The sequence below is a fragment of the Emydura macquarii genome, unplaced genomic scaffold, assembly GCF_026122565.2.
Source record: "Emydura macquarii macquarii isolate MOO-44397 ecotype Brisbane River unplaced genomic scaffold, CSIRO-AGI_Emac_v2 contig_2422, whole genome shotgun sequence".
NCBI classification, from domain to species: domain Eukaryota; kingdom Metazoa; phylum Chordata; order Testudines; family Chelidae; genus Emydura; species Emydura macquarii.
In genome coordinates this window covers 28,967,027-28,979,593 of record NW_027132559.1, presented here as the reverse complement: position 1 = coordinate 28,979,593, position 12,567 = coordinate 28,967,027, and the positions used below count along the sequence as shown (strand labels likewise).

Here is a 12,567-nt window from a genome sequence, read left to right as displayed (position 1 = left end):
CCCCTGGAGAGGTACAAATTTTATTGAAGATAATGTTTAAAAAGTTATGGTGCAGAGCTGAAGTGAAATAGTTACTGAACATCCAGACATAGTGTATAGATTATTGGGAGGTACAGAGTTTGGTTGGGAATCAGGGAGTACAACAAGAGGATAATCTGTGGTATTCTGGATGGGGGGGGTGATAGTTTTGATGGTTAGGAGTACAAGGGATCAATAATGAGGGAACATCACTTGGCGTGAGGCTTACAGGGGATGTAGTTAAGGGGGAGTAGGTAGGTCTTTAATAGTGGGTTGTCCCTCATTGAGTCAGGTAGGTGGTTAAGTTAGTTATTAGCTCAGCTTGGATTCTCCAGCAATCCAGACAAGGCAAAGGATTTTGGATAGTCTGGTATTAAACTGGCTCATGGCTCCTGCCTGATCCACAGAGGGCCCTAGTCTTTCAGGGAGGGTTGGAAGGACTAGGCTGGCCAGAATTTGTGTTAAGGTTGGGGTTAATTCTGGTAAGCTTATTAGCATGTGTATTGGTTTTTATTGTTTTTTAATGTTTTTTCTGTCCTCCTTTTTCCCTTAAGAATAAATTAGGCTTGCATAGGAAGTGCTGTGTAGTAGTTTATAATTGTTGACAATCATTCTATGAATCTATGATGAGAAATCACACAGGTGTCTTTGTGTATTTCCCAGGACAGACAGATTGGTCAGAGAAGGCAGGGATCTGTTCAACCTGGGAATGCCCTAGTCAGAAGGGGGTGAGATATGGTTCTCTGCTCAGAGAGGGGAGAGCTGGTAGCTGAGGGTGGGTGCCCTTGCTGAACCAGGGAGGGGAAATACAGGTGCAGTTGCCCTGAAATGTGACAGCAGGATGCTAGGATTCCAACCTTGTGTTCAAATAGAGCACTGAACAGCCAGACCTATCCTTTGCCCACTGGCACACAATAGCCTCAATGAAGGGTTAGATCCTCAGTTGGCTAGTCCATATATATTTTGAGGGAGTGGCATCAATAATCCCCATGTGACCATGAGAAAGCTCAGTTTGTGAATAAAGCATTTGAGATTGTGGAAACAAAGATTGGATCTCCAACCACCCTTCTTTCTGGGTACTAGGAAGTATGCTGAGTAAAAGCCTTTTCCCTGGTGCTGGAAAGATATATGTGCTATTGCTCTTTGCTGAAGGAGGGGCTCCACCTCCTGCTTAATCTAGTTTGCTGGAAGAAAAATTGTATGACATCACTATCATTACTGAAATTCTGCCATGGGGAGTCTGAGCTAAAAGGGTTTAGTATTAAGACAGGCCTTTTAAAAAAAAAACTAAAGTCCCAGTATGTAGTGCTTGTCTAGGATCATGAAATTAAATAGGCATCATTTAAAAAAAAAAAAAAAAAAAGTGTCTAAGGGATAAAGCAGGAAACTAGGACTCCAAATTCAATAACTTTTCCTAAATCTACTGCTGATTCATTATTGTTTGCAGTGTTGTTGTGACCATGTTGGTCCTAGTATATGAAAGAGACAAGATAGGTCAGGTAATGTCTTTTATTAGTCCAATAAAAGCTATTACCTCACCTACCTTATTTCATTCATTCATTATATGAATTTATGTAATCTTAGCTTCTGTACCTCCATTTATCTGTATGTATAATGGTTATATCAGACTTAACTATCTCAGTGATATTTATATGCTACTTAAATATGCAAGGTGCTTTACAAGGCAAATAAGGCAAAGAGCCATACCCCAAAAAACTACTTTAATTTGAGACGATACAATCAGTAAGGTGAAGTTTGAGGGTTACAATAGCATCAAGTGCTGTGAATATGAATGTGTATAGCACTGTGGAAAGGAAAATGTAAAGTAACTTAATTACTATCCACCAATGGAGTATTTTGGGGTTTGTTTTTTTTAAGACTGCTGCTTATCACCCATGCATGAGTACCTTCCATGTAAAATCAAAAACCATCAAGTCCTAGTGGACTACATGGAGTCCCTGGAACTTCTCCCTTGTTGGGGTAAAAACTCTGCATGAGGTAGACTGTAATAACTTTAAGGTTGATTTGTTGAGGATTTTTGCTTAGAAGGGTGAACTACTGCTAAAATTTATAGGTATGCAAAATAGGTTAAAAATAAATCTTAAAATTCAGGATATAAAATGACCACCTACAAGGGTCAGGAAGGAATTTTCCAACCAAATTTTTTTCTTAATGCTCTCCCATAATCAAAGAAGTGTACCTGAAGGAGTGAGAGGCAGCTGATTCTCCATGCTTAATTCTTGACCTCTGGAAAAAAATGTGCCAAAACTAGCATCAGTTGCAATTAATTTTGTATGCCAACAATTTTTCTTCCAGAAAGTAGATTAAGACCAAATATTTCATCTAGGACAAACAGACAAGATTTTTGTCTGACCTAGGCATGATTCCAAACAACCAATCTAGCATAGAAAGGCTGCGTCCTTTATCTAATATCCAAAGTCTCCAGTCCTCTCTCAAAGAAAGCAAGTTCTTTACTAAATTAGTGGTCTTCATAATAATCCCTAAAATAGATGTTTTTTAGTAACAAACTATCCAACTCTATATAATATTTTGAGCCACAACTATTATTTAATCCAATGTGCAGGTGATTATTATGCACATACCTCAACTGAAGTGTTTACTTTTCCCAGCATTGGCAAAATTCCTGACAAACCTATCAAGTAATATACAAGTTGCTTTGATATCAGGAGGATTTATAAGAACACTTTGTTCCAGGGTTGAGATATGCAGCCATACTCAACACTCAGGAAGGTATAAGTATTTCTGTACTAACTACAGTAACTAAGGCATTAGTGGCTCCCTGTACTGTCTATGAAGTACTGTCATCATATAGCAGTGGCGGGTGCCATTTACTTTATTCATTTTAGTTCTGCATACCTGTTCTCGTGTAAACTGTACTGAAAGATCAGACTTTTGCATTATTTGTTCAGATGACTTTATTGCTGTAGCCCAGTAAACACACATGCACCAAGATCAACTTCCAAGCTTTGGCAGAAAATATAAGAAATGGGAATCTCAAATGCCTAGAGAAACAAATATAGTATAGTGAAGGCAAGAATATCTGAGATCTTTCTTTTGCACTCTTGAAAAGTGGCTGACTAAAAGCTGCAGGATACTGAAGAGCTACAGAAATGAGGTGGCAGAGCAAGCCTTCCTTTATTATCTATGTGGCTCATCCCTGACATAGAACTATCTCAGGGAGTGAGAATAATTCATTGTCTATTCAGTCCTTGATCTTTCTGCTGAGAGTCTGTCAAATTGTACTAATTGGAGTAATTTACGATGTAGATCCCTTTCCACTAGAGGTTGGACCAAGATGAATTCATTTCTGACAGGTGACTAAAGAACCCTCAGATGGCAGTAACTTTGTCATTCTTGATCTGGGCTGGATTTGAATTAGCAGTCTACATGTGAAAAAAGTGTTCCATCTTAACCCAGTGAACTATTCCCTCCAGATACATAATTTTAATGAAAATTAACAGCACAGCTTCAGATAATTACTATATGGTTTGGGTGGTGTCAAAGCTGCAAAGGCACTGAAGAAGAGAGCTGTCTTTGAAAACATTTCTCTTCCCACTACCTAGAATGAAAATACTGCAAATATTTAAATATACCTATTGCAGGTGGCAAATAGCCATAAAAATTGGCAAATATTTTAGATTGTATAGAGCACTAAAAAAAAATATGTGGGAAAGGTTGCATATGAGAGTTTATTCAACAGGGATACATTTTAACAAGGTTTGTTAACCAAAACATTAATGGCAGAAGTCCCTGAAGCTATGAATTAGGCAGCATACTATACGAGTCAGATTTTTTCCCTTTGCCACTGTCAGTAATAAAAATAATAGTCTCATGTCTTCAGTCCTTGATGCCTGTGCTTAGATTGCCAACAAGAATGCAGGCTGGGGTAGGTTTTGTGATGTGGTTAACTCCATTTGAAATTAGCAAAAGATAACTATGGACTATTTTCAAAACTGTTTTTTTACTTATTAGGTATCTTATAGGTGCTCTGACTGGTTTGTGTTGGAGAATGAAATTAATTACATGAAGCAGCAGTTGAACATATTTAGCTGTTTTCACTAAAAATGGTTGTTAAAAATGAACAAGTCAGCATTTAATTCAAGGTTTGAGACTTTATTGCAAAACTAAGGGACATGGCTGTTTCTAAGACATATAACCTTCAATTCCAAAATAGTTCAAGAACTCATATCCAAGCATGCATAATCCAAGTTTAAAGATACTATTTAAAGCTAGATCCCATGAAATGTCTTAACTTTAAATACACATTTCTTGCTAACTAAATATCATATAGAACACCTGATACCTGGGGAGCGGGGACGGACGACACAGATATATAGAAACGTAAACATTGATTTTTGTTTTAAAACCAGAAATCAATTTGCTTGTTAAAAACGTCTCGGGATACACAGACATTAAATATATATATAAAATGCTTAAGCAGTCAAAATAATATTCTGCCTCTTACTGAAGGGATCTTAATTCCAATCTGCATTTTTCAGTGGCTGCACTTGGGATTGTTAGTAAAGATGCAAGTGTAAAATCAATGCCATCGTGCCCAGTTCAAATAACATTTAACCAACAGACATCTCTTGAACAGACATCTCAGCTGGAAATAATTTCAGCCTCTTTTGCTCAACAAGATTACACCATGCAGTTATTGTCCACTCTGAAGTTGGAAGGTATGTGCTAAGAAGTGTCAATCATTCCTTGTAACACCAAATGGGAAGTACTCAGGAAATTCATGGATAATTTTCAGTGCTTCATTGTAAAGCGCAAGATCTGAAAGAGGGAAGGGAAATGCTAAGATGTTCTATGACAAATGGATTAAAATGCTAATTAGCCCAGTATAACAACTTTGATACATTCTCTGGTTTTACATTACGGAGTTTGAGAAAGTGCCTCCTCATCGTTCAGCTGAGTCTGACCATTTTTAGGCCCCTTTAGCTGGAATTTCCTTTGACAGCTGAAAACAAGCATTATGAAAAGGTTGTAGACCAGCGTGCATGGTAGTAGTCATAGGGAACAAAAAGGTAATTCTGTAGCAGCTATGCCGGTACTCAATGATTCGGAAGAGTATTGTATTCGTCTTGCTAAACTTCAGAACCTTGTATTATGAAATTGCATGCTACTGTTTCTTCTACTTTCTCTACAATATCTGTTTATTTTACTTACCTCATGTTGCTGCTTAGTCTCCTCTGGAAACCAGGATTTTTGTTTTTAAAACATCTTTCCTCTTGAGAAATCCTTTTCATGGTTAATCATTTGGTTGCCCTTTCTCTCTACCTGATCTATTTCTTTATAGAGATGGGGGATGGCCAAATTAAATTATTTTGATATTATTCACAATCCTCTACTCTTGACTTACATGTCCTCCATAAATTTTGCTACCTCAATATTAGTCTTTCTACCAAACCATTTATTTACTTCCACCAAACCTAATAAAGGGTAGAGGCATACCCCACTGGCCTCATTCCAAGTCCAATAGAAGAGACCTACAAAAGAACCATATATTCCTGCCATCTCTCAAATTTCAAATCCATGAGAAAGATTTACCTCATTGTTTGACAACAATTTGACTAGCCTCTTAACAAAGGCTTTAAAAATAAACAAATACAAGCCTATTGATTTTCCTTTGTCAACAATTTTGTAGACACCATAAAGTAATTCTAATAAACTGGGGAGACATTCTCTTTACACCAGCCATGCTGGTTTGTACTTATGTCATACTTTTCTAGGTGTTTTATAATTAAGAACTAATCTTTGTAAATTCCTCTATTGTCCTGTAGCCTCACTTCCCCACACCAAAATACTATCCAATGAATGGAGGATTGAGAGATGATAGTTGTGTGCTGTGTGCAGAAACCAATGACAGGAGTGGTACAAATGACTTACATAAGAATACTTTTTTTTGGCTTGAATCAACTCTTGCCCAGGGACATTAACAATACTGTATTTATTTTTATCTTTCTGCTCCTTCTCTCCCCCTCCCCCCCGTTCAAGGTCCTGTAATTAAGACAGGTTACTTATGTAGCCTCCGTGCTAATTCTTAGGACTTTAAGGCTTTTTAGCAACTTTCTTATTTAGGTGCTTTCTAACTAGCTTTCCCTAAGTCACTCTCCACCCCCAAAGTTCAATACCATAATACTACATTTTGGTATGAACTTTCCTATGACGATGTTGCACATAATTGCATTATGGTCACTAACTCTGGAACAAAGCTCCTCCACTGCATGGAAGCCTCTGTATCAGAGGCAGAGATTTCTGGATGCTGTCAGTGAATGGAGCTCTTTCTACTTGTTCATCACACTGGCAGCTCCCAGACAGACCTGACCCCTGAGAAAGGATTGGCAGACATGCCCCCTCCTTCACTGAGGAAACTTTTATAATTTAAAAAGTTAGGTAAATTATTTATAAGGCATTTCTTTTACTTACCAAAAACGCATTTATCTTCTCTGAACTGGACATAGGACATACATGTGATGGTTGCCTGATTTGTAACTCTTCCCACTACTTCAATGACACCAGAGATCTCTTCATCTAACTAGTGAATATGCAGAAATTAAATTGTCATCAGTTTGTATTCTCTGCACATCACTAGTTACACAGCCAGCTACAGTTTAGGAAACCATGTTTGTTATACAATAATTTGTCTGTTCTACTTTGCACAATACAATACTACTGAAAAATAAAGTCTATAACTTAATTTGTTATTTAAGAGCTCTAGAGCTCTATAACCAAGAAAGGATTTAGTATTGTCTGGAAAAAAAGACAAGATGAAAAATGAAAACTGAAGACACCACTTTAACAGAATGTCAAATTATGGCATTTAGCCACTGGCCCAGACAGAGGGCATACAGAGCAGCATATGGGAAGTGTGGGTGGATTATGTCCTTTTCACTACAACTGTCTAAAACTGCAGGTTGGTGCAAGTGTCAGGCAGGTGCTATGCATCCCAGAGGTGCACCAGGAGAGGAGTTCCTGTACTCTGAGTGAGCTGCTACAATTGTGACAGCTTTTGCACAGATTGTGAAAGGAGTGCTCTTCACATATTTCAGCCATAGTTACCTATGCAGCAGTATACTGATCATCATAATGTAGCCCCTATGTTTTAGACACTTAAAATTAGTAGCTTAAGTCCTGGTAATGAAGATTGAAAAAAGAAAAGAAAAAGGAGAAGAAAATCATCATAAAGGTTGGGAATCTGAATGGCTTTCTGAAGCCATTTTATTATTTCTTAATATCTAGAACTTATTTCTAATCTACCAGTGAATCTCCTGGACTATATAAAACAGGACTTGCTTTTCAGAAGGATAGATGATCTTAGGGGCTTCTCTTTATATATGTTAGTGCAAGGGAGTTACAGTAAACTAGGGAATAAAGGAATCTGTCAAAGATAATATGTATGTGTTTATTTAAAACACATGCAAATCCAAAAGTCTCTGCACTTGGCTAAAATTAGAGAATCAAGCATGATTTTTTTTAAACTTGTCAATGACAGTGAAATGAAGGGCATGAAAACTACAGGCTTTGAATGGACAGCTTATACCATATTCATGGTCTGTGCCCACTACTGTTACAGAAAGTCACGGAATCATCACTAAACAGCAGAATCAGACACTGGCATTTTCAGTCTTTGACATAATATAAGACAGGAAGTCTCTTTAGGGGCCCTGCAAAAGGGTCAAGGCAGAGCACAGGCATTTTTGCAGGAAATTATCATCCCTGCAGGCTAAAGGCAGGATGGAAACAAATGAAAGTTTCACATTTAGTTCTGTTAATCAACAATTTTTTTTTTTTGCAGAATCCAGTTATGCCACAGAAATAGAATTTGCTCATGGTAAACACAATATTTCATTGTAGAAGTATGGAAGATCCTTTTGGAACCAAGACACCTTGTATTCACCAAGAAAAACATACATAACACCTAATTTTTTAAACTAAGTTTAAAATAAACAAAAACTAAGTTCCACAGGGTTAGACTTACTGTAATACCTAGCCACTTCTCATGTTTTAAGAGGTAGTTGATGAAAGATCATCTCAAAGACAGTGAGTACAGACTCTGCAGAAAAGATTCTAGTAAAGGTAAAACATATTAATGCCCAAAGTAAAAAAGCAAAGGCAGGAAAGAGAAAGGAAAAAAGAACACGGAAGTAAGGGAAAAGGAAAAGTAGTAATTACGTTGGGATAGATTATACAGGAAAATTAGTGAAAGTGCAAATGGCTGAATTGGGACAACTCAGAGCAGCCAGTCAGTACTGCAGCTGAGAAACCAGACTCCTGAACAGACGAACAAAAGACAACAGCACAGCAGTGTATTAGTTTCAATCTGTTTATTGTGGGGTGAAGAGTTTCACTGAGGAAGAAGAGGCATGGAGAAAGGGAAATATAGATTGGAATGGAAGAGATGCAGATGAAGAAAATAAAACAAGCAAGAGCAACTGACAGAAGCAAAACATATCCAAAAAACACAGAAAAGCAAAGATTTCCAAAAAAGGAGCAGGCCTCAGATCCCTCTAGGCATTTATTGCACTTTCAGTACATGATCAGGAAAGAAAAAAAGGAGAGAGAGAAAAAGAAGTTAGGACAGGTAATGAATGATAACTTCCAAAATGACACAAACTTACAGGCTCGCTCAGTTCAATAGTTGTATTTTTTCCTTCTCCATCCGAAAGAACGAACATTTTCCCAGATGGATGAATCTACAAAGATTATTAAATCTTTAAGTACATACCTTCAAACTAACAGGGCAATTTTCTTCTGAATTATAACTTGATTCTGTACCATACAAATGACACGTTCCAGAACAGTAAAAGTGTACAAATTTAATTATACCATGTGTCAGTTTAAAAATATTTTAAAGATTAAAATTATACTTGTTAGCATTAATTAGTTTACTTAATATTTTTTGCATTTCTGTCAGAACGGCTGATTACAAAAGTATCACTTGTTTCTAGCTACTTTCAGGCTATGGTTGGGGTGTGATTCCCTGCTTGTGAACACATATTCATACTAATTATCATAGAGCCAATGCAAGTATGAATAGCAGTGTAGCCGCGGTAATATGGTAACAAAAGTGGAGGTATGGCTGAGTTGTGCTGAGTACATACCCAACTGTTTCAGGTGGCCCAGTTCAGCCATGCTTCTGCTACCACATCCATGGCTACTGCAGCTACACTGCTGTTTATACACACACGAGCTCAATGAGACCTAGTGCAAGTATGTGTACATGAGCAGGGGAATCACACCCCTCGCTTGTAGCATAGACGTAGCCTTACTTCATAGTTCTTAAAAGCTACAGTGCTTGTTATACAAACACAATTGAGCATTATTCCTTTTAAAAGTATGCTTTTCACTAAAAGTATTTTTTAAAAACTCAAATATATGTTGATGTTAGGCGCTGTAAAGCCCGGTTATACAAAATCAAGATTATGACATTGATATAAAAGCATGGCTTTAATCAGATGCATTGACAATGAACTGTTTGCTACATATGGAAGAAATGCAAGAGTGGCTTTTGTTTTATTCACAATATTATTATCGTAATGCCATCTAACAGTACTGAATAATTTTACTGTCTTTACTAAAAAGACAGTAACTAAAAAATTACTACTTTTAGATGCTAATTAAGATTTGGAAAAAAAATATTTTTATCTTATGTATTCATCCAAAACCTCTAGTAGTGAGCACATTTTCTAACTTTAAGAAAAATCCATGACATGTTGAAACATAAGCTATCCATTCTTATGTCTTTGTTTCTGTATGAAGCACGTATTGTGTTTTTAAAACATAATGGATGGATCGCGCTCTGAAGGTCAGCAGGCCTGGGTTCTATCAAACCAACAAGGTAATAAATAGAGTGGAGAGTGTGCCACTGAGAACTCCAGACACAGCCTGATGTTCAACTTTATCAGCTGCTGAGTGCCTCCGATATCTGTGACTTTTTATGGCTCAATTTGATTTTTTTTAAAAAGAACTAATACCCATTCTTTCCCGTCACCCAGTGCACTGAAGTTATTTGCTTCTCTATAAACAGGTTTCACACAGCACTGGGAAGAGAATCATTTTAATAAGCAAATACATCGTCCTGTAAGACCACAAAAGTTATCACCGGGTTATGGGTGTAGTCATGGAAGTTTTCATGGCAATCAGGTTATTCATCTGTGACTGACCCCTACCCTTTCTAGATGATAAGAGAGTAAAGGATACCTGAGACTACAATTACAGAGGTTTCCTTCTTTGATGAAGCAACTCAGTCACCTACCCTAAAACTTGCAATATTTGACTAGAACTAAAGAAACTTTCAGTCACAAACTATCCTCCAGCATCCAACATTCCTTTTCTAAAGGAGCTAATTTAGAAGCTAGGGGAAAACTAGTCTCAAACACTAGCTGCTAGTCTAGCATCCTGAACTTATCAGGCTTCAAACAGATACAGCACTTTTTGCTCTGGTGGATGACTTCTTGAGCCCATATTCAAATGAAGTGCATTCATACTCATCATGTTAGACATCTTTGGGGCACTTGATATGGTTGATCTCCAGATACTTCCACCTGACTCCAAGAAACTGAAGAGGGTTGGGATAGAACAGAAATTCCCTGAAATGGCTCAAGTTTACTTTCAGATTAAGTCTGAAGAGTTGCTATTGCCAATTTCTCCTCCACACTGTTTGATACTACATGAAGCTTTTAGAAGAGCTAAGGAGACTGCAGGCTGAAATGCATGCAGTATGCAGTCAGCGCTCAAGTAGACATCTCATTTATATCCAACTTAAAAACAGCCCCTTCTTCCAGCTCTCTCAATGCTTAGATAAAGTCAGTCTCTGGATGAAGAGTGGTTGGCTAAAGATGAACCCAGTCTAAATTTGATGCTGGAAGGTAGAAGGAAATACTTCGGAACCAATCTCCTCAACCCAATCTCCCCTATTACCAAAGGCTTTTGATTAATAAATTGGTCCACAGCATGCGGTCCTTTGAATTCCTCCATGCACTTGGATACCCAAATAGCCATAGCAGCAAAAGACACCAACTTTCATCTGTGACTGTCCAGAAGATTGCGTCTCATCTTATGAGACCAGCATTCTTGACTTCCAGGCTTGATTATTGTAAGTTGTGTCTCATAATGAAGACAAATGCTAAATCTGACTGGTACAAAAATGCAGTAGCCTGTCCGCCTAGCAGCACAGGTCCCAAAGGCTGGGAATACGTCACCTTGTTCCAGTCTCAGGACTAGCTCTCTCCTTAAAAGTCTTCATTATTCAAAGCCCTCCAGGATTCTGACCCTCTCTACCTAAGGGACTGCTTCTCCCTCCACAACCTCCCTCAATAAGGCCTTGTCTACATTTAAAAGTGTTCCCACTTTAATTATTATGGCACAGTTGAAGTGGGAACTCCCACCCCCAGGGTAGATTCAGTTATATCAGTATGATAGTACTTACACCTCATTGCAGTTTGGTGAAACAAACCAAGCTATACTGGTATAAAGTAATTTACACTGGTTTAAATGGGCATATGCTAGGGCAGTTACTGGCAAAACTACGTTGGTAAAAACATTACCACCCTTTACCACCATAGTTCTCCAGGTAAAAAATTATGTCAAGATCAGGTGTAACATGTTCGACCATAACAATGAAAACAAACAAGCCATAGGGAGAGACACTCCGTTGCAAAGTGAGTCGGGAGCTCAGAGAAAAACTGGGACTAGTCTGGGTATACTTTCCACTTTCCGCATGTAACAAGGATGGGGCCAGCCGTATAAATATCGGGGCCCAGGCAGATAGAACTACCTGCAACTCCTTTTTAAGGACGAGAGCCGAGGAGCCGCAGGCAGCGGACGGGTGGATACCGGTGCAGAGCACGTGGCTGGCGCTGCCCTGGGCTGTGCGGGGACACCTGGGGTGGAGAATGCGGCGCGGAGCTACACGGGGCGCCGGGACCGCGACACCTGGCCCGGTGCCGCCTGGCTCCAGGAACCGATAGTCGCCGCCTCCCGCCCAGCGTCGCGGAACCTGCGATCGAGGGGAGTCGCGCAGCCTCATGCCGCCTTCGAGCACCCGTTCCCCGCAGCGGCCGTTAGCGCCGGCGCGCCTGGACCCCGTCCCCTCACCGCGCCCCAGGGGGACACGCAGGGAACTGGCAGCGGCTGGGAGCCGGGGAGGGAAGCGACTCGCGGCGGGGGGTCCCCGCTACCTTCTCCATCCGGCCCACGAAGCAGACGGGCTGCCCGACGTGCTGCGCTAACTGGCTGGTGGCGATGCGGGGCCGCGGCCCTTCGTGCACGTCCCCCATGTGGAGCGCTCCCGAGGCCCGCGCGCGCCGCGGCCGCTGTTGGACTTGTTACACCGGCCGACAACGGTAGGTCGCGACGCAAGCGCGGGCGCAGCTCCTCCTCTAGAGAGCGCGGGAAACCAGCACTTCCGGTCTGCTGTGACTCGAACCCGGCAGTCACCCTGGCAACAGCCCGTGGGGCGGAGCTTCCTCTCAGACAGCCAATGAATGTGAGAAAACGCCGGCCGCTTTGGTGACGTGGAAG

The 12,567-nt window shown here is 39.8% G+C and overlaps 1 protein-coding gene across 2 annotated transcripts; it reads right to left on the bottom strand.

The window, feature by feature from the left end:
• Positions 1-4,131: 4,131 nt before the first annotated feature.
• RPA3 (replication protein A3) lies at positions 4,132-12,487 on the bottom strand. Of its 2 annotated transcripts, none has more exons than XM_067562140.1 (4): positions 12,225-12,487; positions 8,664-8,738; positions 6,472-6,580; positions 4,132-4,818 (listed from the first exon to the last, which is right to left on the bottom strand). In XM_067562140.1, the coding sequence occupies exons 1-4, from the start codon at positions 12,321-12,323 to the stop codon at positions 4,736-4,738; spliced, it is 366 nt and encodes a 121-aa protein (XP_067418241.1). In that variant the 5' UTR covers positions 12,324-12,487; the 3' UTR covers positions 4,132-4,735. The 2 variants fall into 2 exon arrangements, with proteins under 2 accessions (XP_067418241.1, XP_067418242.1); XM_067562141.1 differs by lacking the exon at positions 4,132-4,818 and adding an exon at positions 4,828-5,002.
• Positions 12,488-12,567: the final 80 nt, after the last annotated feature.

Bases quoted from the DNA above. Each gene is read 5' to 3' on its own strand.
- RPA3 (XM_067562140.1), bottom strand. From the start codon at position 12,323: ATGGGGGACGTGCACGAAGGGCCGCGGCCCCGCATCGCCACCAGCCAG. The intron at 8,739-12,224 runs GTAGCGGGGACC...TAATCTTTGTAG, and splicing joins TCGTGGGCCGGATGGAGAAG to ATTCATCCATCTGGGAAAAT. The intron at 4,819-6,471 runs GTAAGTAAAAGA...TCCCTCTTTCAG, and splicing joins AGAAGATAAATGCGTTTTTG to ATCTTGCGCTTTACAATGAA.